This window comes from Malania oleifera, chromosome 8 (genome assembly GCF_029873635.1).
Source record: "Malania oleifera isolate guangnan ecotype guangnan chromosome 8, ASM2987363v1, whole genome shotgun sequence".
NCBI lineage: Eukaryota > Viridiplantae > Streptophyta > Magnoliopsida > Santalales > Ximeniaceae > Malania > Malania oleifera.
In genome coordinates this window covers 2,109,367-2,135,242 of record NC_080424.1, presented here as the reverse complement: position 1 = coordinate 2,135,242, position 25,876 = coordinate 2,109,367, and the positions used below count along the sequence as shown (strand labels likewise).

General features: G+C 36.4%; 1 protein-coding gene across 1 annotated transcript; it reads right to left on the bottom strand.

Moving 5' to 3' along the window:
- Positions 1–1,131: 1,131 nt before the first annotated feature.
- Positions 1,132–25,876, bottom strand: LOC131161376 (dynamin-2A-like). Its single transcript, XM_058117107.1, has 22 exons — positions 25,266–25,876; positions 23,933–23,983; positions 23,704–23,824; positions 23,157–23,249; positions 22,020–22,081; positions 21,735–21,852; positions 21,302–21,644; positions 20,627–20,774; positions 19,718–19,819; positions 19,501–19,620; positions 18,914–18,997; positions 18,657–18,784; positions 16,600–16,684; positions 16,293–16,431; positions 6,207–6,283; positions 5,086–5,142; positions 3,342–3,489; positions 3,064–3,224; positions 2,665–2,778; positions 2,485–2,552; positions 2,097–2,269; positions 1,132–1,870 (listed from the first exon to the last, which is right to left on the bottom strand). The coding sequence occupies exons 1-22, from the start codon at positions 25,416–25,418 to the stop codon at positions 1,614–1,616; spliced, it is 2,802 nt and encodes a 933-aa protein (XP_057973090.1). The 5' UTR covers positions 25,419–25,876; the 3' UTR covers positions 1,132–1,613.

The following is a 25,876-nucleotide window of genomic DNA, read 5'->3' as shown; positions in this document are numbered from 1 at the left end:
TAAAAGGAACTTTAATAGCCAAATTGGTTATGATTTTATGTGCTCCCACGTTTCATTTATATTATTTGTTCCGTAATAAGATCGAAAATAAGCGTTGGATGAGTGGCAAGCAATTCAGGTTTGGTCAAGTTGAATCGAATTCATTTAATTCTTTCTCATCTGCAGCATGCCTGATTACAAATGACCAACCTCAGTAAATCATTGGGTGGTCAGAATATCTTAAAGTTCATGCATGTGATGACGATAATGATGGGGTTGTTATTTTATTAAGGGTCAAAATATTAAAAGGGCACTGCATTTTATTTAGTTGAAAACAATTTTAGTAGCCAAATTGGTAATGATTGTATTATTTGTTTTCATTATGTTTGGTAACAAGATCAAAAAGAAAAGTTGGATTAGGGTAAAGTGTTCTCACCATACTTACTGAGTTCAATCCAATCAAGTCGAGTTTGGTCAAGTTGAGTTGAGTTTATTTATTATTTAATTTAGAAGCATAATGGGGAGAAGTGAAGGAACAATTATCTTGACCGATTCATCAAGTATTTTAAAGGTCTCAAACACGATCGTGCATATATATATATATATAACCTACTTAAAAAGACGACATTTCAAGAACGTATCATAAAAATTAATATCATATGAGTAGTTGATGAAGACGTCATTTCAAAAACGTATCACAAAAATTAATATCATATGAATAGACATCATGTTAACTTTAACAACACGACATTTGTACCAAAGCCATGTCTCGAGGCAAATTGTTAATAAAAAAACATCCAATAATTTGTTCTGAAAATATATACTATTACCGTAAAGCAATAATAACAATCCAAAGCTTCTTACCCAATTCATAAATAAATTTCACCATGAAATATTCATTCCTAGGCAAATATATATAGTGGAATAATAAGAAATAGACGGAATAACTATCACGTTCCATCAGACCCCAAAAAAAAAAATACGTAATTAAAAAAGCAAATGCATCCAAAAACTGTATAATGTTGATCTATATACAACTTCAATACAGTTTTTATTTTAGTGCGACAATGTAAGTACAACCCTAATTTCTTGCACCCAAATGCCCAATAAGATTTAGGCACCTTTATTTAACCCTTTCCCTGCCACACAAAGTGTCGCCAAACACGAAAGTCATACTTTATAAAACCCAAGTGGTAAAAAGTGTCTTCCCATTTGCTAAAGGGGATAATTCTCAAATGTTACACAGCCATTTCCAAAATGGACAATACATATAAAAACAGAAGTAATACAGCCAAATACAACTATGCCATCCAAAAATGAGTGATTGAAAAAAAAAAAAAAAAGTAACAAGAAAAAAAGAAAAAAGAAAACATCGGATAGAGGGAATATAATAAATGGAATTCAAGTAAGCCTTGAAATCCACTGTTTTGAAACTGGGCAAACCAGTAAAAAATATGCCTGAGATTAGGGAACTGAGACTGATATTTATGTACACACGCCCTCTTTCTTCTTAAGATTTCTCGGCAGAATCTGAATCACAATATAATGCCTGGATCATGAAATAAAGCCGAGCCGATTCTCACCAACCAATAATATGCGAATAATTGAATGGTCAAATAAATCTGGTTTGCCACCTAAAAGTATCTGTGCCCTGAAGAACCCGACTGTGGGGGTGGTGGTGGCAACCGGTTTGGTGTTGTGCGACGGTTTGACCCTGAGCTCACGTCACCATTCTGTGCTGGATCGCTGTTGCGCCGACTGTGGCTGTAACCATTGGATGAAGACCTAGACAGGTCCGAGTAGGAATTATAGTCCGTAGGTCCATTGGCAGCAGCATCAAATGCAGATCTCCAGTCTTCACCTGGTGGACCACTGCTTCTTGGGCTGCTTTCTGTAGACAAGGGAAATTAAAAATATTTAAAGCAGAAATGTACTTGGGACAATCTGAAAGAACTACAGAAAAACAAGAAATCAGGGGGAGAAAACCCACAAGTTCAATTCAGCAGTTAAAAAGATGAATTTTATGCTTGCTTTCATCCAACAAAGCCCAAATTTGTCTGCTATTTTTTTTCCCAGAAGTTTCGAAAAAGAAAGATTCTTATTTTTCATCAACACACCTGCTCCATTACCATTAGACCAGCCAGAGGCAGCAGCTGCTCGATTATCATGAATGCTAAGCTGACGTGTCAACTTTGAGAGGAGAGAGGACTGTTTCTGATATCGTTCCCTCCTACGTTTTACATTCTGGTCCTCTTGAAGCAGCTCTTCAATCCTTGCCGTGCTCTGGGCACTGTGCACACACAGAAGCACAAACATGACTTTCGGACAAGACTGACTAAACAAAATAAGGACATCATCTAAACCGCAAGCAAAGGCCATGCAACCAGAATTCACGTGATACAGGTGCACATCAAACCCTTTCTGAATCACTTGCACAAGTTTGGAAGATACTCAGTTCCTACAAAACACAGTACTAATAATAGAAGGAAATGCATATGCCTTCACCTGATCGAGCTGTATAGCTGATTCAGCATGTCTTCCTTGGCTTTCTCAACTTGGCATAGAACAACCGCCTACTCAACCAATCATAGGCAGCAGACAATATTGAATCAAATTATGATTAAATCAAGTGTAAAAAACACAGGATGAAACCCCCAAAAAATATTTCTAAGATGGCAAGCTTACCTTGGGGACATTAGCTGCCAGACTATTCAAAACCGCTTCAACATAACCACGTACTTCTTGAGACATCCACCGAAGTTCTTCTTCAGGGTCGGCAGGTCTTCGAGTCATTGTATCCTGAAAAATTATTTTTCAACAAATATAAGAGGTGTGGCATAAAATTATAAGCATGCTTAAGTTAATCCAAAGGATGCTGCATCAGAAACTATCATGGGAAATAAAGACATTAGGAGTCCTATATCTGAATAATAAAACAATCAACAGCCAATGCTGAACTTCCAGGTCAGAGAAACACAAAAAGCAGAATGGCATTTCAAATTCTCTTGGGGAAAACATTTTATTATGATTTGCATTCATAGGAGTATCTGCTCCACAGAGATGGTGAAGGAAGTAGCAACTCACTAGAGAACCATCAGATTGACTTTGCCGCATGGTAACACCACCTTCAGATGACACTCCCTTCATTTGACCACCTTTGGAAGGTTGAATGACATTTCTTATCTTGTTCACCCATTCAACCTTATCTGCCACACTCTCAGCCTTTAACACAACAGCACTATGTGCTGCAAGATAAATGTGCATTTTACATCAGGCATCACACCATATTAAAAAAAGGAAAAAAAATGTCAAGGGTAGGAAGCTATGGTTAAAAAAAGAAAAAAAATATTCAAACAAAATACCTTTTAGTACAGTTTTATATGGAACCTTGCTTGTTATCTTGAACACAAGATTGGATCCTTTTCCAGAATCTGGTCCATTGGCCTTCTTATCCTTTGAACTTTTTGAAGGGGGCTCTTCATCATCTGCTGTCTCTTCTATATTACATTCCTGCACAACCCACCAAAAAGCAACAAGAAAACATGATTGCTAGAATGTAGTAGTGTTATCTTACAAAAAAGTACAGGAAAATAAAATTCAAATATCGGTCCAATCTCTCTCCTCCATTAATCTTTCCAGCCATAAGCATTCTTCACAGACCACACACCTTAGCACATCTTTTGACTTCATATAATTTATTTTTTTAACAATTGAAATATAAATCAAGTTACTGTCGCCAAAAGCTGAAATTAGTTTATAACTGAAATATACATAAGCTGAATTTCTCAAGCTAAAATCAGAGTCCTTTTAAGTGAGCTACAACATAGATGGATGGGTCCCCAATGATCACTCATACGCTATTCACACCTCTCTCTCTCTCTCTCTCACACACGCACACGCACGCGCACACACACTTCGACACAGGGATTTTGCTAATGAGCGCCCTAAGAGCACTTATTAAGGAGCTTTTAAGAAATATTCTTGCATTAATTGCGATTGACAACCTAGAATCTGCTGCATTGAATGAAGAAATTTGCTTAAAATGGTAAAGGTTAACAACAGCGCATAAGCCAGTCACAAGCATGACCATGACAAAAGAGACATTTATCAATTGAGTCATCCCAATTGCTGTTTAGGTTTCATTGCAGAAGGCTAAAATATGCCAAAGAAATAATTACAAATCCATTCCCATTTAAGTAGACTTATTCAAAAATACATCTTAGAAAACCATGTGTTAGCAATGATTAAATACTTATCAAATTTGAAATGACAACCCATCCTATGCATGGGTACGTTGATGAATAATTTTGACCAAGCTTAGCCAACTTAAACAAAATAAGAACTAAATGTTACCTTTTCTCATTCAATTTGAAATACATCAAAAAAATAGAACTTAGTGTGTGGGATAGACCATATTAAAGATGGATGAGGATGAAGAGAAGACTGAATAGAACAGCAATCCTTTTAAATACCTCAAGAATATTTATAGGAAGGGTATGCAACAACCAAAGAGAGGAGTGACAGGCCAAAACTTTTTAAATGCCTCAAGAATATTTTTAGGAAGGGTATACAACAACCAAAGAGAGGAGTGACAGGCCAAATTGGAAAAGTGACACATTGCAGCCAAAGATGTATTGGTTCTCCATTTATATTTACAGAACTGATTATATAGCATCCTAGGACAAATGAAAAATGGTGACATGTGATGCACTACCAAAACTAAAAAATAATAAATAAATAAATAAAATAAGTATTCCAATTTATGCAACCCACATTTTGATAAATGCAGAAAGCCTACCCCCTGTCCAAATGTAGCCCATGATTGGCCCAAACTCAACAAATAACCTCAAAGTCTTTGAAATCCCAAAAAAATACATCAATAGACCTCAAATATTATTTCAACAACAGGTACACTGTTGTTCTGCACCCATGTGCACACGCAAAAAATAAATAAATAAAATATTCTTACATCCTATATAGCTCACAAATTATCAAAAAATTTTATAATTATGACAAAAAAACTACACCAAAATATGGCAGACAATAACAACAACATTACTAATCCAAAAAAAAAAAAGGATATCAAACACGTATTGTGCTTCATACCTCCAAAGTGATGACACCGCGGAAATGTCTTTCTTCTTGCTTTTTGGTGTAACCAAGCTGTAAATCAAAATATAAAACATATAAAACACAACCAAAAGAGTAAATTGCTGTGCCAACAGCAAGTAATTCACCAACCATCAAACTTGTGTTTCTCAGATAATTACAAATGTTGATATGTAAAGACAGAGGGAGTAACAACATGACCTACACTGCACAATTCAGGATAGCAATACATTTAAAGGTGCCTAATCCCATGTGTTGATACAATACTTGGAATGAAGCCTCAAAATATCTAAACAAAGGTCTCGTAGTTAAGTACTCAAGTTATATCTAAAAGTATTTCATACAAGCTCAAGGAGCAGGTTAGTTTCCAAATGTTAGGTTAGCATCATCTTACCACAATAATTAAGGATTTTGGTGTAAATGGCCACCCAACACATCAAAGTTGACAAAACCACTGTACCCACGATTTTACTAGTTAATGAATTAGAACTGATAAGAAGATATTGCACTCTAGAATATTCAAAAGTTAGACCAAAGTACACTATTTTGGACATTCTAGAAAAACCCTTAATGTAATCAAAATCACTGGAAAATACTACATGTAAATGTTGACAGGGATATAAGAGACATGCTCTCATATCAAATAAAGATTTAAGCTAGAGGCCAAGTGAAGCAGTAAACTGAGGAAATAATCAAGCAAAGCAAAATATCATACAATTACTATGAATCGTATATGAATGAAAAATCAGTAGGATCAAAGAAAACATTCTTCTCCAAAAATGTCAAATCTTTTCACAAAAAACAAAAACAAAAACAGCTTCAACAAGTTCTACACACAAATAGGCATTTACTTTTTGCAAATGTTAGCAGCCAAAGTGGGTTAGCATGTTCCCATAACAAATAAATACTGCCGCCTTTTAATTTTAGCTCTCAAGTTTTTTATAACATGCAGGTGTAGGGTGCGGACGGTTGGTTTGGATGAATGCCTGATGGGGGTGGGCAATGCCAATTCTGGGCATTAAATAACATCAGTCTTACTCGCATATATATGACAGAGTTTGAAGTACAAGCTCATTTTGAAATATTATCTTAGTTTTTCATTACAATATACAACAAACCTTGCCACTTTTCTCATTCAAAACAAACCATCGCCTGCTCCATCCATTCGTTTTCGCACTTTTTTTAAGTAAAAAGCCTGTGGACACAGATCAAAGTAAAAAAGGTTAACGAATCAATAAATTCAGAAGACAAGTCAATAAATAAAGATTCGTAAAATTTACATAGTATCAATGTGTGTGTTTCTGAGAGAGTGAGTGAGAGAGAGAGAGAGAGAGAGGAGAGGAAAATGCAATTATGAATGCTACTGCTTGTCAATAAACATTTAAAGGATGCTCATGTGACGATGGTTTGATACTTAGATAACAAAAAATAAATAGCTACCACTTGTGAATGGAGAGAGAGAGAGAGAGGGAGATGCTCGTCCTTGCTACTGCTTGTGTCCTCTCTCTGGCATAGAGCCGTAAAAGTAAATTTGGCTCACATGTGCATGGGTGGGATGCTAATTTGGGAACTAGATGCTCTTCTTAAAGCCTGTGGAGATGTATTTCTCAGATTCACCTCCTCTTCATTCCTCATCCTAATTTTGCTTTGGTTATGGTTCTTGCATTTGTTTTTGGGAAGAAATAAATGAGACAATACAGCAATGTCCATATCTTTTCCATGTCTTCATTGCTTTTCTTTTGGGCATAATCATGCTATTTCTTCATTATTTTTTTATTTCTGATGGTGATTAGTCTTCCTAGGACTTCCATTTTCCACTTTCACAAAAACCTCTAAATGATAGGGAGGCAGATAAGCTTCCTTCTTTGCTACTTTTGTTGGAGATTTGTCATCCCTCTTCAGGAGGGATGGTCATTCTTGGTGTTTAGGTTCTTTGGGGTGTTTACTCTTGCACATCTTTCTTTGATCTTTTGATTAATGCCAATATCACCATTCCACTCCATAAACTATTTGGAAGGCAAAAATTCCATTAAAAAAAAATCAATGCTTTTATCTGGCCAATTGTTCTAATAAAGTTAACACCAAAATCTATTTCAGAGTAGGAGACCTTCAAAGGCACTTTCTCCTAATGTGTGTTCTTTATGCGTTGAAAGTTCAGAAACAGCTTCTCTCCTGTTTTTGCATAGCACTTTTTTCTCGGAATATTTGGACTAAGCCTTTTGGTCTCCTGCGAGAAAGTTGGTGTGCTATTTGTTGACCATCTATTTTTCTGGTTTTGGTAGAATGAAGGAAGCAAATGCTTTGTTGAGTTGTGCCGTTGTCACAGCTATTTGGGTTTATGGCTAAAACAAAAGCTCGTGTATATACAGAGAAAAAGCTGAAATCCTCTTTGTTGTGGGAGAAGATTCATTGCTTAGGCTCTCTTTGGTGTGCCGTTGCTGATTGTTTTAAAGTAGTGAGGTATTCTGATATTCATTGGAATTGGTAGCTTTATTAGTCTAATGGCTACTTCTTATTTTTTATTTTATTTTATTTTTTTCTTCTTTTTTGTTTAGCAGGATTTCTTACTCTCCTTCTCGTATATTCTTTATATATAATTTATTTTATTTTATTAAAAAAATCTGATAGATATTTGAATTTTCATAATATAATGATGCTTGCTTTACTATTATAATATCATTCTACTGCACTATAATATTATAGTCATAGCATTACATGATATTGCCATCAAGTATATTACAACATTTTAGTATAACAGTACTAATTATAATAGTACTTCATGGAAGGCAGGCCTCGATCAACGGTAAGGTCACTCCATTGTGACTACTTGGTTACAAGTTCAAGTCCAAGGAAACAGCCTCTCTGCATAAAAGCAGGGTAAGGCCGCATACATGGTGACGACCCTCCCCATGTCCTAACAAAGTGTCACGGGCTAAGCTTGTTCAAGGCATTATGCTTGCCTATGACCGCTTATCTCGTGTGTTTGGGATGGGTTTCCATCATGTAAATACTAGTGTAGGGTTATTTTCTAGTATTTATTTCATTGTAAGCCAAATAAGGCAGTATGACTCCTCGGTCACTTTGATGTTTCCTAGTGCCAGAGTGAGAATGGCCTAGAAAGCTCTTTAGGGGAGGGTGAGTGTTCATTAATCATTGTAAAACTCACTAGCAATTGTCAACGTGCTTAGCCTACTTGCCTCCCTCGCTAAGTACGACATGTCAACGGAGGATTTGTTAATGAATTACGTTTGCTTCAATATTTACTGCTTGGTTGCCACGGCTTTCATGAATTGATTATTATTTCCGCTGCTATCTGATTGAATGTTAATGAAAGTGCTTCGTGGATGAATGTTGGTAAACAATAGGCTGGCTAGTTAAGCAAGAGTGCTTTAGCTAGCGCCGCACGGCCCTTCACAACGGTGTGAAAAAGGCGGACCGTGACACAAAGCGATGAGCCTTTTGGCCTGGGGATACCCTACACATAATAGTACTTCATAATTTCAATATTACAACGATTTACTGTTGTAAATATCATATACAAAATAATGCTAAGGTGAAGTTAACCATAGTACAATTTTATGAAAGGCAAAAAGCACTGACCTTTCCTTAGGTTTATCAAAAATACAAGGACCTCCTCTAAGGTTTCAAAAATTCCATTGACTTCCTTTGAGGTTTCAAAATGCCACAGATCTCTCCTGAAATTTGCCAAAAAAACACAAAGCTCCCCTCAAAATACTTGTCTTTTGCAAAATACAATGGGAGCTTTGTGTCTTTTTCACAAACATCAAGGTAGGTCCTTGGAATTTTTCAAACCTCAAGGAAGTTCGTGTCTGTTTGTTAAACCTTAAAGGAGGTCAGTGTCTTTTGCCCTTTTATGAATATAATAGCAAAAAAAATATAAAAATACATAATAGAATAATATAATTTAATATTGCATTTGCATAAACAAAAGATTAGTTATTAATTTATTACTCTCTATATTCAATATAAAAATATTTTATTTTGTAATTATAAATATATTAATACTTTGAGATAATCCTATAATATGAGTATTTTTACCCCGAACGGCACATTGTGAACATTATCGTGCCAAAATCAAAGATTACCTAAGGTGGGGACAAGAATAAGACAACGCGAATATGAAATTCTTGGGTGATCTTTGATTGCCGCCATGTCAGATTCCTAAGAGAACGAAAGGCGGCAATATGCTGTATACTAAGCCACATTCCTAGGAATCCTTCTTCATTATATCACGACTATCATCTTAGTGAAAACAATTTTCTATCTAGACAATGTTCAAAAAGGTTCCACAAGTTCTTTTTAGCAAGTACCAAACCCAAATTCAAAACACAAAGGAAAAAACTATGAACTCCTTTAGGTTCAAAATTATGATATCAAATTTATCATACTACAAGAAGGCAATCAAATTTTCCACGTGCTTCCACAAAGCAATGATACATTGGGACACAGTATAGTTACCCATTTGTACTTCCGCGAAGGGGCATATTTTATTCCACCATAAATGCATCAAATAGAAGGGGAGCTTAGGCGCAACGGTAAGGTTGTCGCTATGTGACCTGGAGGTCACGGGTTCAAGGTGTGGAAACAGCCTCTTGCAAAAGTGCAAGGTAAGGTTGCGTACTATAGATCCATTGTGGTCCGCCTCTTCCTTGGACCCCGCATATGCAGGAGCTTTGTGCACCAGGCTACCTTTTTTTTTTCCCTTTTTTTTTTTTCTTATAAATGCATCAAATGTGCTCAATAACACAAGTTTCACGCAACAAGGCCTTGGTAGGTCTTGTCTTTTGAAGCAAGGCATTGCTGTTTTTATTTTTTAGGGAACTTTAGCTTTCCAAATCCACAATTACAAAGCAAAAGGAGGCCACATTAGGATAACAAGCCAAATAGGGGGAAAAGACTTAAAAGGAGAAATCTGATAAGGATATAAGCTCCAAAACATTCTACCCCTCCCCAAATGACTCCAGCAAGCTGGAAAGGACAGCTGACTCATTAATCTATTTCTCATTAAAATTTCTCCCAAAATGGAAATCCCAAGAACGCATATCCTCTTGCAAAAATAAGAAAAACATAAATCAGGGTACCTTGAAGTTCTGATAACCAGAAGAGACGAGGATATGCAAGAGCTAAAGGCACCTCCCACCCAAAAGGTCCTAACAAAGACAAATTCTCTATCTATAACACTATTCCAATTCTTCATTTCCTCTTTATCCTATTATTTCGAAGGCCAAAGCTCCCCACAAAAAAGTCAAGGCTTTTATTTGTTTGGTTGCGCATAACAAGACTAATACTAATAACATGTTGCGGATCAGGAGATATTTGAAGGCTGTCTCTCCATATGTATGCGAGTTCTGTTATAAGAACTCTGAGACAGCATCTCATCTTCTTTTGCATTGCGAATTTGTTTGAAGGATTTGGAATAAGCTATTTGGAAATATAGATGAGGGTCGGGTTTGTCCTTTTTCAGTGGAAGATTTGTTAGCTACCTCTTTTGCAGGTTTTGGCAGAAGGGTAAGGCAGCATTGTGGAAGGGTGGAATATTTGCAGTCTTATGGGGTTTATGATTGGAGCATGATTAATGGATAATTTCTGGAAAAAATAATAATAAATTTAGTACTGATGTGGCATAAGATTCAGTATATGGCCTCTTTGTGATGTCCCAGGTTTGGACTTTTCAAGGGTGGTGGTGGTTCTTGAGTTAAGAGATTGGAGGTACTTGCTAGCTTGATGATTTTCAATCTTTGCTGCTCTTTGCTCTTTATTTCTTGTTTGTCATAGATTTTTTTGGAGATCTCTTATTCTCCCACTTGTGAATTCCTCAATTAATGAAATTTTCTTTTGCTAATAAAAAAAACGAATCTAAGATGCAAACTTCCAAGGAATAATTCCCATTTTAGCATTCCAATCATTTTGTCAAGCCAAATTTACTGTAGATCACCTTATGCCAAAGAGAATTAGGTTAAAAGGAAAACACCAAAACCATTTCCCCACCAAAGAGGTGTTTTTGAACACCAAATTTCCTAGACCCAAGCCTCCTTCCCTTTTAAATCTACTCGGTCTCCGAACCTACAAGATGCACTCTATCCCACTCACCACCACTCAACCACAAAAAATCCCTTATCACCATCTCATCCCATTGCACCACTCTCAAAAGAATTCTAAAGAGGAAACAATTAAACAAAGGGATGGCCGACGGACAAGTGAACACGAGTAATGCAACCCCTCAAAAGTGGAAGGGCACTCAATTTCAGCCTGTCCAATCTCCTAGCCATTCCATCACAAACCAAGTGCTAGAAAGAGTAAGCAACAGTTTACCTCCTAAGAAGACACCCAATTGGCAATAGGCTTAGTCAAAATGGCACAACTTTCCAGCCTAGCAAATAATACCTGCACTCGCCAAGCCACTCCTAAAGCTCATTTTTGCCCCCAAGTCCCCGACACTTTCTCAAATACGGATGGCCATAAAATTAGAGAAGCAACCCAAATTCTTTAAAAGAAAACGGATGCTATCGTTTGCAAATTGAAGATGTGATATGGTTAAAAACTCATTCCTATAGTTTTAAAACCCGGACCCGCGACCAACCCGGTGAAGCCACTATGGTTCAATTGGACAAGTGGGGCTGGTAGGTCAACCTATTGATATTAAGATCACACACACATCAAACAGGTGATATTAAGATTATAGACACACATGTTTGTATATATGCATGTATTATAAAGAGTGTTTAATGTTGATGATGATGATAATAATGACAATAATTATTATTAGAAGCCAAACAAATATAATAATAAAAATACATGACTTGATTCAATTATGAATTTATTTATGGTCTCAGTTGGCAGCATGGACTTTTTTATTCAAATTTTGAATTGTATGGAATTGCATGAAATTCAATACATATTACATTTCCTCCAAATCTATGCAAACCAAATCTATGATCCCAAACATAGGGTGCCAAAAAAAACTTTGTGGCTACACTAGATTTACTCAGTACATTCATAATATATGTAAGTTGTTCAGCTAATGCATGCAAGATGCACTAGCAGTGGTGGGAATCTAAATTCTCCCCCAGGTCTTGGGTTCAAGTTTCCTTTGCATTGGAACAATGCTCGCCTTTCCATTTTATGATAATTATCAGAGCATCCACTTTTCTTTTGTGGCATCAGAGGCTAGGTCAGCCCAAATGATTCACCAGATCTAGGGTTGAGCATAATTCGGTTAAAACAGAATTACCCAAATTAACAAAGCCAATACGGTCGGTCCGGTTCAGTTTCGTTTGGTCAAATCATAATTCGGTTCAGTTCAGTTTTAGTTTTAATTAAAATCAATTTTCAGTTTTCGGTTCAGTTTGAGATAAATTTAATTTCAGTCAACTGAATTAAGCGAATTATACAATAATAATTACTAATAGTTATATATAAATTATATAAATTGTCTTTTACAGGTTATCTTTTAGGATTCATTCTTCATTTCCATACTTCCATTCCATTTTCCAGTCTTCCATTCCAATTTCCAGTCCCCAGCGGCAGCTCCAGAGTTTCAAACTTCCAGTTGCCTCGCTTGCCCTTGGCCCTTTGCTGTCGCCCAAACCCTCACGGCCTCACCTGAGTCTCCTTGCTCTTGCCGTCCCATTGCCCTAGCCCTCACCCAAATCACCTCCCCCTCTCCATGGCCGTCACCTCTCAATGCTAACCCTCTCCATCACCGTCGCCTTCCCATGGCTGTCACCTTTGCCCTCTTGTGAGTTGTGAGTCATGATTGTGAGCTATTTTGAAATTTGAAAACTCTGCCATCGATTGATCTGCTTGGAGCTGATAAAATTTTTGAATTACATTCATTATTTCCTTTTAATTTAATCAATATTTTTTCACATTCTTAGCTCCAAGAAAATTTGAATTTTGAAGGCTAACATATCAAAAGTTGAAAATGTGTGTGTGACTGGTTCAATCATATTCAGTTAACTGAATTAATCAAAAATTCAGTTCGGTTGGGTAATGGTCAATTATTAAGAGTAATTTGATCGGTTCGGTTTTGGAATTTTCTTAACCGAATTTTTTTGGTTAATTCAGTTAATTAACCGAATGGGCCAAACCCCTCAAATGCTCACCCCTAACGAGATCTGACCTATTCAAGTTAAGTCACCCAAGTCCACAAAGGTTGATCCTAGTTCCTAATATTTCCGGTTTATGACATTATCCAAACCGGTAGATTAGTTGTTGTAGTACTGACCGATTGCACTGGCCGGTCCAATCTGGTCCGATTTTCAAAACAATGTCCATTGCCTACCTTTATCCAATCAACCAATTTTTTATCAACTCTTCTATCAGTCATCCTCCTCATGACATTAACCACAATAATAAAAAGAAATGGAGAAAGAGGATCTCCTTATCTTAGACCCCTAGATGCACAAAACCAAGAATAAGTAGCCTCTTCATTGACAAAAACTGAAAAGACCTAGTAAGATAACATCCCCTGAATTCATTCCCTCCACCTCAAACCAAAACATTTTCTATCCATTACCTTGTCCAAGAAACTCCAGGTCACCCTATGAGCTTTCTAAAAGTCTTATTTCAACACTAGACCTTTCTTTTTCACTCAAACTTTCAACCACCTCATTTGCCATCAAGGATGCATCTAGAATTTGCCTTACACCTATAAAAGCACTTTAAATAAGAGAAATAGTATCCTCCAATACTCTAGCCCAACTCTTGGATAACACTTTAGTCAAAATTGTACACACTAGTCGCCAACCTAATTGGCGCTATTTTTACCACACAATCTCTTTTAGACACTTGAGTACTAAAGTAGAATTCATATTCCTTCTTACCACTCCATCGTCAAAAAACATGAAAAGCTTTGAAAAGGTCTCCCTTGAAGAAGTCCCAACAATTCCAAAAAAATGCCATAGCTAAACCATCCTGCCCAGGCACGTTACCTCTATCCATCTCAAAAACGAAACTCTTCTCTCCCCCCCTCCCCCCCCCCCCCCCCACTCCTCTTCCTTAAAAGGTCTCTCTAACCAAACTGCTTTGCATAAAAATGTAGGACACCAATCCAGCCCTCAACCATGGCTCTTTACCTTCATCCCCCTCTGAAAAAGTGGTACCTATAAAATAAGTAATCAAACCTGCAATATGGTTAGGATCCCTAGTTACCACTCTCTTATCATCCTCTAGTTCTTAAATAAAATTCCTTCTTCTCCTACCACTGAAAACCCTACGGAAGTCTTAAAGTTACAATCCCCATCCCAAACCCAATTCATTCTAGACTCCTACCTCAAACTCATCTCATCCCTTAGAAGGGGACTTTGGCTCTCCAAATGAAGTGAGAATCAAAGGAAGTAGCATTAGGAGCATGAGCCAAATGGCAAAATAAGGATTATAAAAAAAAAAAAATCCCCAAAAGAATCCAGGCCCCAAACTCTTATGTCACTCCCTAATTGGAGCTGAAAAAATACACATTGAGCAAAAGGGCAAGTTCACTAGTATATCTATCCTTTCTTTTTAGATAACAAAACAAGATACATTTGACGAAAAGAAGAGAAGGTGCAACATGCACGGGCAAAAATTCCACCAAATAATGGTAAAAAATAAAATAAAAAAAGACTAGTATATCCATCAATAAATTCCTCAAAGAAAAATCCTCAGAAGTGTCCTCTTGCAAGTGAAAGTAAAGACCTAAACTTCTTCATTACTAGAAAAATTGAAGAGACTTGGAAACTGCCTCATCAGTTCAGTTTCCTCAAACCAGCAATTCTTCCAAAACCGAAGGATGTGTCTCCCCACCCAACAACAAAAGTAAATTTTTTGAAGAATTCTGGATCTTTCATGATATACTTCAACCCTACCCTTCGGTTTTGTGAAAGTCATCCATAGCGCTCAAGCCTATATCTATCCTCCCAGAACTTCCTCCAATAAAAAATTGCTAAAAAAAACTGTAATACTCTGATTCCCAATCCCCCTTGTTAAATAGGTTGTTTTCACCATGTCCCACTATACAAAATGCAACTTGGGTTTATCCTCCATGCTGCCCTAAAATATGTGTGTGTTGTCGATACGTCCCTCATAAAACAATACTACCCAATAAAAGAGTGGGCCTTAGCACGCAATCAGCCCAAAACCATAGTTTTTACTGAGACTATTCCAGCCTAGCCAAAATGCATGATTTTTAAATACTATTATCAAGCTCATCAAAACCTCCTAAATCAATTCAATCAAAAGTTCAATACCCACAAAAAAATAAATATTCAATATGCTAACTACAAAAAAAATTTTAAACACTGTTATTAAATTAGGCATTTTTCATGTCAAAGAAGTTCAAAATACCGTTCATATTTAGCTGCATAATAGAGGGATATAAACTTTGCATATAGACTTAAATTTTCCCCTCAGAGTAAAGGTAGTCTGGGTTACCCTAAGCTTAAATTTGGAGGAAACCATAAAGAATGATAATACATTATGGGCAAACAATTTAAAAAAAGGAATCACATAATTAGAGAACGAAATATAAAACAATGTGGATGTTATATGTTTCAATAATCCAACCCCGAGTAAAATACACTATGTCTTCATTGAGTTAAAAAATTCCTCAAGGAGTTGGGGCAGGGCATGAAGATAATAATCAAAAGTGGATAGCAACAGAAGAACAGGAAAAATCATCACTTATTAAAATGATCACGGTTCCCTCTCTGCAGAAAATTCAGCACCAACCTATGTGCCAACACTGAAAAACAAGTGCCCACATAATATTGAAGAATAAGTCTCATGAGCAAGTCTCTAAAACCTGAAGAAATAAAATCTTAGTTCTTAAAATTATGAAATCCAGATATAAAGTGAACATATTACTATTTGGTACTCACTATAAACACATTCTCAGTTTTTCCAATTAAACACGGTCCTTCATCTAGAATGTAACTATCAGCCATAAAAATAAAGAGTGCTCAAGTACATCAAACTTCAGAGTAGGTAAATCTTAATTACAATACCACTAAAACAAAGAATCTAATCATTCTTGGGCAATTTGTAAGTCTAAATCCCCAATGCCTTTATGATCTCCCTTCTATCTTGCATATGTTGTTCCATCAGGTTAAACAATACTAGAAGTTCATCTAAGGAAAATAAAACTATTTCCATTAACATTCATAACAAAATGAAGCTCATCATATGCAGGGAGTTCATGGTCAAACCTGCTGTTATTTCACCACCAGGACCAGCAGTCTTCAAAGCTGAACCCTCTGACACATCTTTATCAGACTGGTTGGATTTGTCTTTCATTGATTTCAAGCTTCCACCAGTTTGTTGACTGCCTGTTTGAGGACTAGTTGCCTAAAGAGAAAAACAGTACAGATAATCACAAGGGAATGACATTACTAAAAAAGAGAACTGCTCTGTAGCATCAAAATCACTAAATCACCAAATATATTAGAATACAATATAATGTTTTTTTACAAATATATAATCCAGCTTTGATTTATTAAAAAAAAATCTCCATACCCTGTTAAGTATGGCTTGTTCAGCTTCATTTCCTTTTTTTGAGGAACGTGTCTTCAGCTCCTCTTCCCTTCGCTGTCTCTCCATCCTAGTACAAATTGAAATTTTTAAATTAAAAAAGAAGTAAATAAGATTGGGTATCCACATAAGGAAATAGAACAGTAGTACAAGCAATTTAAAAGCACAAAGTGTGAAAACGATAGCAATGATATGCAGCATGACGAAATAAGAAGCATATGGAGGACTGGTGTGCGCACAGATGGAGATGAAGAGATCTATTCAACAAATAAAATATAATTACAAAGTAGACCTTCAAGCTCAACCATAGTAGCCAAGGGTGCAAAGTGCACCGAGACACAAAGGGTACCTAGAGCCTAGGCACGAAGCAAAGGCATGCACCTCATGGAGGTTAATTGCACATTTATTAAAATCATATGTAAAATACCCTGCATAACGGATTCTTGATTGTAAACACATTAGTACTAATACTTGAATTAAATACTAGTACATGATAATTAGTACTATAACACAAATTTTCTGAAGCAGCAGCAATGCAGCTCTGAATGAGATTCATAAATTACACATCTTAGAAGCAGAAATGCTGAGAAAAAGAAATGCTTCAAGGAAAAAAACAGCCCAGTTTACAAACAAAACTGCTGAGGGGGGGGGGGGGAGAACATCAAAGAGGTGGCACACAGCAGCAGAGCAGTTCAGAAGAAGAAGATTAAGGAGCAGCAGAGCAGGAATTTCAAGAAAAGAAATAGAAATTCAAGGGGAAAAAAAAAGGACAGAAAAAGGGAAAAAAATCAAAAAAGGGATCTGCACCATTGACTGAGAGCAGCACAGCACACCAAAAGAAGAAGAACAGAATAAAGAAGGCTGAGAGCAGCTGAGCATATATGTAAGGAAAAAGTTGCAGAAATTCCATAAAAGAGCAAAAAAATAGAAAAAAGAAAAAAAATAGATGGCAGAGATTAAAAGAGAAAAAATAAAAATAAAAAAATAAATAACAAAGTATACTGTGAACATGTGTGAGGCATTCCTCGCTGCCCCACTTAAAGGTAGCCTTGCCTCCACCCCTGTGAGGCTCAAGCCTCATAGCCTCAGTGCACCTCGCGCTTAGGCGCACCTTTGACTACTATGAGCTCAACATTTGATGGATAATTTGGGTTTACGTTTGTCTAATTGTTGACAAAACAAAATTCGGCTAGATAATGGTATAACTTAAGGCAAAGAAGAATCAGAGGGAATTGGGAAATTTGAAACATTCAGTGAATTACTATTCAGGTAGAAAGGGTTTAAGGAGGAGTTTTCTTAGTTAATTATTATTAGCTTTAAGGGCAAAAGACACTGACCTCCCCTAAGGTTTGGCAAAAAGACATTGACCTCCCTGAGGTTTCAAAAATTTCGGAGACCTCTCCTGAGACTTCAAAAATGCTACAAACTTCCCCTTAGCTTTGGCAAAAAGACACAAATTTCCCCTCACAAAACTTGTCTTTTTGCAAAATACAATGGGAGGTTCGTATCTTTTTGGTAAACCTCAGGGGGAGGTCCCTAGAATTCTTAAAACCTGAGGGGAGGTCAATGGAATTTTTGAAACCTCAAGGGAGGTCCCCGTCTTTTTTTTAAGAATGGGAGGTTTGTATCTTTTTGGCAAACCTTAGGGAGAGGTCCCTAGAATTCTTGAAACCTGGGGGGAGGTCAATGGAATTTTTGAAACCTCAGGGGAGGTCCCTGTCTTTTTGTCAAACTTTAAGGGAGGTGAATGTCTTTTGCCTTAGCTCTTATTATATTTCGTTTGATAGTCTTCTTTTTTTTAAGGATATTATATCTTTGCCTAGGCATTTTTCTCTCTCAATATATCTTTTTTTTATCAAAAATATATATAACTATAAAATGAAGTTACAGAGCATTTTATCTGCTCCAGCCCATAGTGCCTGCCTGCTGCAAATATTTTGAAAGCTACCAGTCAGCACAATTTCGAACATAGCTAAAATGTTTTCACTCATTGGAAATGAGCTACCTTAAAAATTATCAGCTAAACATCGTATGGTGAATACCTCCTTTGCACAAGACGTATAAAGTGTTGAGGGGGCACAAAAGCTCGCTCCATGTCAACAAGTGCAACCACCATTTTCTTGGCTTCATTCTTAAACTCATCCAGTGCAGCACTTGCAATTGCCACAACCTAAGATAAGATTTAAATTGAACTAGTAATTAATAGTGAAGAAGACAAAGATGGTGATGGTGGTGATGACGATGATAATGAAAATGAGTGTTCGTGCAATAAGAATTCTAACTTGTAGGTACATCATACCTCTCTCTTGAAAGGAGGATATCTTCCCAGACCTGGCGTAGCATTTGCAGCAGCAGAAACTATATCCACCAAGACACGATGAACCTAGTTTCATCAGTCAGACAAGAACTCCATGAGTAGCAGACAAGATCACCAAAAATGAACTTAAAAGAGTCCCGTACAATGATCTACTACACACAATGTACTAATGGCAGGCTCAACTCAAGCCAGTCATTAAAATAATTAAGGTAAGTTGTAATTTCTTCCTTGGAACAACATGAAAACTCTCTGCAAACTAGAGTAAAGGAAACCACAAGATGCACAGGCAATGTCAATGTCACAATATAACACAACCAAAGGATCAATTTCTACTGCCTATGTCATTACTCCTACACTGGACATGCTACAGTGTTTGGCATGGACATCAAAAAGATCACAAGCTAGAATTGCAATGATGGCAGCCATCACAGGTAGAAAGATCCAGCATCTTCACATTAAAAAAAAAAGAGAAGAAAGAAGCCTTTACACATGTTAGTGCCTGATAACCGCCTCATGAAGAAATTCAAAGTTGTACTACAACATGGGTTTGGGAGCTGAGTATTGCTTACCTCATCAACACAAAGTCGTGATGGCTCCTTTGCAAGCTCCAGTACACCTTTTATTAAAGATCTCAAACCTTTCTCTGGAGATATAAGATATGGTTGATACCCATCTGCTTCTAGCACAATCTAATACAAAAATTAAAGAACCAAAAAAAAAAGTCATGGAGAGAACTAAAATCCTCAAAACAATGCTCGATATCAAACATAACAAAAGAACACCTACCCTCTTTACATTGTTGATATCAAAATGTCTATCTAAGGGAAGCTGCTTGATCCTGTTTGGAAAATTTCCCTCAAAACTGGCAACAACTTTCCACCCAGAACCCTGGAATTAAAATTTAACATAACATCCAAGTCACATTTAAGGAATAATGAACGTTATATCACATGTATGACCATTAATCGCTGCAAATGCATGCTGTGTAGTGTCAACTACATAAAACTGCTCCCAGTGTACTGAAAACTGAAGCAGCGCCTAAAACCACTCACCAAACCAGATAGCCAACAAACGCACTGCAGATTGATTTAACGAGAAAGCTAATCTCAACCCTTTTTTTATAAGAAAAAAATCTCGCAAAAAATATGATAACAGGAAGGGAAAAAAAAATAAAAATAAAACAAGGTATAATGAGAGGAGAACAATATTTCCTCCTGAAAATAAAAAAGAAAATTTACATTCAGTTACAATAGAGCTGCCCTCCAATCCCTTTGCAGGTTGGACCGACAACCCCCTAAAGAATCCAAACAAGCGGGCCCAAAAAGAGGCCAGACACACAACTCTTATCACATTTCATGGCCAATCTCAACCTTTACACAAGCAAGACTAGATCAACAGCAAAAATTCTTGCTGAACAATTTTCTTACAAGTCCATCAAATTCACAATCTCAAAATTGAAAACACCACCTATTAACTATTTATTCTTAACATACACTTGCAATACCATAAAATTTTGAGGCCTTCTTTCCCTAACATAGGTTTTCTTAACCTCTCATTTCTAACTTACAATGAAAACTTAGAAAGAATTTAATTGTAGTAAGTAACGACATTAAATGCTGAGATTACCTAACATGCAAATACACATTTATGGAAAGCTGCAAACAGCACACATGTTAGAAAAGCAACTTGACTTACCTCACCGCCAGTAATGTGTAGGAGAAACTTGTCCTCAAATTCGCGGCAAAGCTCCAAAGCTATAGCTCTTGTGCCCTCAGCACTATGGACCATTTGTTCACCAAGCCTTACTAACTCCTCCCCTACTACCTGCGACTTCCCTTGTAACCTGCATGCATGTAAAGGAATAGAGGTGTTCATAAAAATGTATGATAAACAACCACGTGCAGGGGGAGGAAAATATGCATGCATACAAACATGAGTTGTGCTCCCAGAAAAGTTTTGTTGAAAAATTGATAATTGGGCATCAATATCTTGATGGGAACTTTTTCATGCAATCTGATGGGCCCAGCAAAATATGAGCAGGATTATGGACCTATGGCTTGTGCCTGCTGTGACCAATTTAAGCATATTCCATTAAAAATTAAATTAAATTAAATTAAATTAAATTTGAAAAAAAAAACGTGACAGTAAAAAGTAGCTTGGAAGCCTAAATTTACATTTAAAGACCCCCTTACAAATTCTAAAATTTAGCTCAACAAAAATAAAATCATGCAGCTATCAAACACTAAATATTAAATTTACTGAAGCAAATAAAACTTAAAAAAAGACACCATACTATGTATGAAAATAGTTAAATAAAAATGAAAAATCATTGCAAAAACAGATTTAGAATGAAATCTACAGAACATTTACCCAGACAGGAGGTTTGGGAGCCGGACTTTCATGCGCTTGCGAATCTGATGAGCCAAGGCATCCACTAAAGCTACTCGGCCAAGCTTGCTTTGAGGAGCTCCAGTCAATATGGACTTAAGACTTTCACTTTCAGCCCTCCAAGCAGTTTCTAACGAGCTCTCAGAGCCAGCACCACCAGACTGGGCAGAAGCTATTGAAACAGACTGACCAATCAAAGCAACCCATGGAATATCAGATGTTTTTGGCGGTCCCTGATTTAACAAAAGAGCCTGAACAGCTGCCAGGGCTTTCTGATCTGTAGCAGCTTGATCTATTTTACTAATTACACCAACAGTTCTAGTACCTACAAAACAAACGCTCATCTTAGCCATTTTAAGTATGACATGTTTTGAAACTCGAAGGGTTAAAGCGGCAAATTTAAACAGCAACTCACCATCACCATCATGTTCCTTGGCAACTCTGAGGGCTCGAGAAGAAGAAATTTCCGGTGCTTGGACAGCAGGAACAACAACTAGCAAAATGGCATCATTCCGCTCAGCATAGTCACTTACCTAAAACAAAAGGCAATAAAACTTCAAATTTAGTGCATCCTATAATTAATAGTAGATAAAAAAATATCTATTTTATTAAGCAATGATCAACAAGCATTCATCACAGTATGAAATGAAGCGAACATAAATTTTTGAATCAATGGAAGTAACTAATTCAGTCCACTTACCATTGAATCATCCATAATCCGTTGATCCAAACCAGGTAAATCGGTCAGTTTCAAGGGAGGCGCTGTAAATACATTACATTTGAAGATAAGCCAAAAATATATATACTATCAGACACATCAAGTAATCAAACCATACATGCATCAAATTTCTAATTTAAATCAAAACTAAAATTAGGTTTCAGTTCTGCTGCATGTTTACACAAGCTTCCAAAACTCTCCATCATCGTGCTAGGCAATCCATGTATGGTTGTATCAACATCCACATTTGATTAGAAAGTGCAATAATTTATTTCACCAATTTCAACATATTCTAACCCTAAATAGAACAGAAGAACCTCAAATATTAATAATAATAATAATAATCAGCATACTTTATCCACCTACAATAGTTAAAATTGCCGAAAGGTAAACTAATGAAACATGCATGTGCATGTGCATGTGCATACTTAAGCCACCGTTTAGCAGCACTTATCACTTATTATAAGTGATCATACTTAATTTAAAGTTCTGCGTTTCAAATTTGCATAGCATGTTAAAAGTTACTACAAATATAGAAATAGAAGTCAACAAGTTAAACTCCTAAAAACAATCATTATGACGTGCTTGTTTGCATATTCATAAGCATAAAATGTCAGTTCTGCAGAATCACAATGCTTTGAGTCAAAAACCATTCCTATACTAATTAAGTAATTAATTCTTCAGCATGCTTTATTAGTCATCGATACAATTTTTCATTGTTCATTCAATAAGTACACAAATACTTATGCAGTTATGGCTTGTTCATTGTATAGATGATTTTATTTCAAGTAGCTAAACAACACCTAAAGACTCACTCATATTTTAGTAACAGCCTTAACAGTAATAGGCTGAATTATCTGTCTATCAGCTTAATAGGCCTTGCAGCACTGAGCGCAGCATAATAATTAGTTGAGAGTAGGTGGAAGAAAGTTATATATACTTGGTTTGAAAGCTTTCAGATCAGTTCTATGGAGTTGATTCAACTTAAAGAACTGAATAAATTGCAAAAATTTATTCACAACTTTTATGACTGACAATTTTATAACCAACTTTAAGATAATAATAAAAAAAAAGTTACATATCTCAAGCAAATAGACAAGATACTAATCATAAACCAACCTGTACTTGTGCGTAGCTTCAAATATATTTCATCCCTACTTTTGCCTGAAGAACCTTTACTCAACCTATCTTGGAGAGAATGTCGAAGAGCACCTGAAATGTGCCCAAAAAAGAAAAATAAAAAATGCAATGAAAATCACAGCAATCAAAAACATTAAATAATCAAAATGTCCAGCTTGTTATTGACAATATAAAAGACCCACTTTTCAGCTTGTTTTGGCTTTATCAGAACATAAATTATAATTTACACTTGGTAAATATATTTTTCTATAAACAATACTCACATCGCGGATAAAACAGTTGTTTTAATTTAACTGAATAGTCAGTGTTCTCAAGTAGACACTAAAAAACCATAATGGCATCATAAACATATAACCTCCAGAGCAATACCATTGAAAACCCAAAAACACAATTCCCCAATTTTCACCAAACTATAAGAAGCAAAGCAACTTCAGGACATCAACTTAAATCAGAAAACCCTATCCAGTATCTTCGTGGTCTAGTAGTCTATTAAAATCAACCTTTGGTAGTGCATTAGAGTACTAACTTGCAGAAACTTGTTGAGATTTATTGTCAATCTGCAAGATGATTGACCTGCTGCTCACAGAACCATCCCGCTGTAAATCTATGCTTATAGGAGCCCGAGTAGCACCATTTTCACCAGTTGGCTGGTCAGAAAAGAGGAGAGAAAAGTAACAGTAAGGAAATATAACTTTTTCTTATATTGCAAAAATACATAAATATAAACAAATTATTTTCTCAGGTGTGCAACTTACTAGTACAGGGTGGCCAATTAAACTGTTCAAAACTGCAGATTTTCCAGCACCCTGAACAAATTGTGCACATACAAAATTAAAGACTATCAAAATTTCCAGCACATAATGGTAAAATAATGCCACCATATTGAACACGAGACAACTAGACAAGACCAAGAAGAATATTTTCCATTCGGGGTTTCATCTTAAACAACTATCCCTGTGTCCATATGCATAAAAAAATAAATAAATAAATAAATAAGGCAGCCCGGTTCACAAAGCTCCCACGTATGCGGGGTCCAAGGAAGGGGCGGACCACAATGGGTCTATAGTATGCAGCCTTACCTTGCATTTGTGACCTCTAGGTCACACGGCAACAACCTTACTGCTGCGCCTAAGCTCCCCTTCTATATCCATATGCATATGTTATTTTAAAAATTCAACATTTATGAGCAACTCAGCATATGGCCTAGCCACATCACAAGATAGTAACTACTAAAATCACACCACATAATCAATGGAGAAGACTCAAATGAAATATTATACATTCACTGATCAACTTTACAAGAGTGATGCATCTAACATTACAATTTTCAACAATATTCAAGCCCCATTAACCATATAAACAGCAGGATCTTTCCTTTGACAACATATATTAATTATTATAACCAGCAATTCCAATGCCTCTATAAAATGAATCAGCAATTCTATCGCATAGAATTTTACAAAAACTATTACTGATTTTATTAACTGCAAAAATGGCAAGGTAAAAAAGATACTCTCGAGCATATTAAAAAAAAAAACAGATACTCTGCCTCATTGTAAATAAATTTAAAACAAAGGGAAAAAAAGTTATAGAACTCAAAACTTCTCATTAATTGGAACTGAAAAGAGAGAAGGTTCTGCTACTAAACTGGACCAGTATATGGGCGCAGAAATACTTCTCTGGTTGAGCATTCTCTTTCTTTGGGAAATCAAAGCAGCATAAACAGTTATTAGCAAAGTTAATTTTTCTTCTCCTTTTCTGTTTTAACCCATTAAAATGGTCGGTTTGTTCAAGTACTAAACAAATAGTACACAGATTTGCTTCCATACATGGAGCTCAGACAAACTAGCAGATCCCAAGATCTGTTACTTCAAATACATAAATTGAAATTGAAACCGATATAAAATAGGTTGAATTGAATAAATAACTCTTTCCACGTGTGTGCGGACAAATGAATCAAAACTTTAAACAATCAAATGAGATATGTACGCAAAATTAATATACAAATGCATAAATTCATAACACATACATACATGCGCAAGTTAAGTGAGGGGAGAGGGAACGAGATCAGAGGGTTGATGAACTTACGACATTTCCAAGAGCTACAACATTGAGGAATGTCGGAGCTCTTCTTGAAGAAGAACTCGAATTCGAATTCTCATCTACGTCTTCGTCGGCCAGCAAAGCCGCGGCTTGGCGCATAGACTCCGACAGCTGAACCAACTCATCGATCGCCTCCATCGAACAAAGCAGATCTTCGATCGAATATCAAATGAACCACAAAAACCCCCTAAATAACGCTCTGCGGCTCGCGATCGACCGAACGGAAACCCTAAAACGTAATGACGACACGAGCGAAAACAAGAACCAGAAGGCGAGATCTGCGGCAGATCAGAGGGAGGTTACACGGTTCCTGTGTCGATCAAGAAGATTCCAAGATTCAACGATCGTAAAAAAGGAGAGGGAAGGCCCTCCTCGCTCTCGCTCTCGCTCCCACCTCTCTCTTTCCGAACCAATTGAACGCGAAGAAAATTGTCTGACGAACCCACCCTCTCTCTCTCTCTGGTTTGAATGCTTTCTTATTTCCCTTCTCTCTCCCACTCTGGTCCTAATGTTTTCGCTTAAAAAATTAAAAAATAAAAATAAAAAATAAAATTCCGCCTGTAATTTTATCTCCCGTGTGTGATTTTAAATTTGAA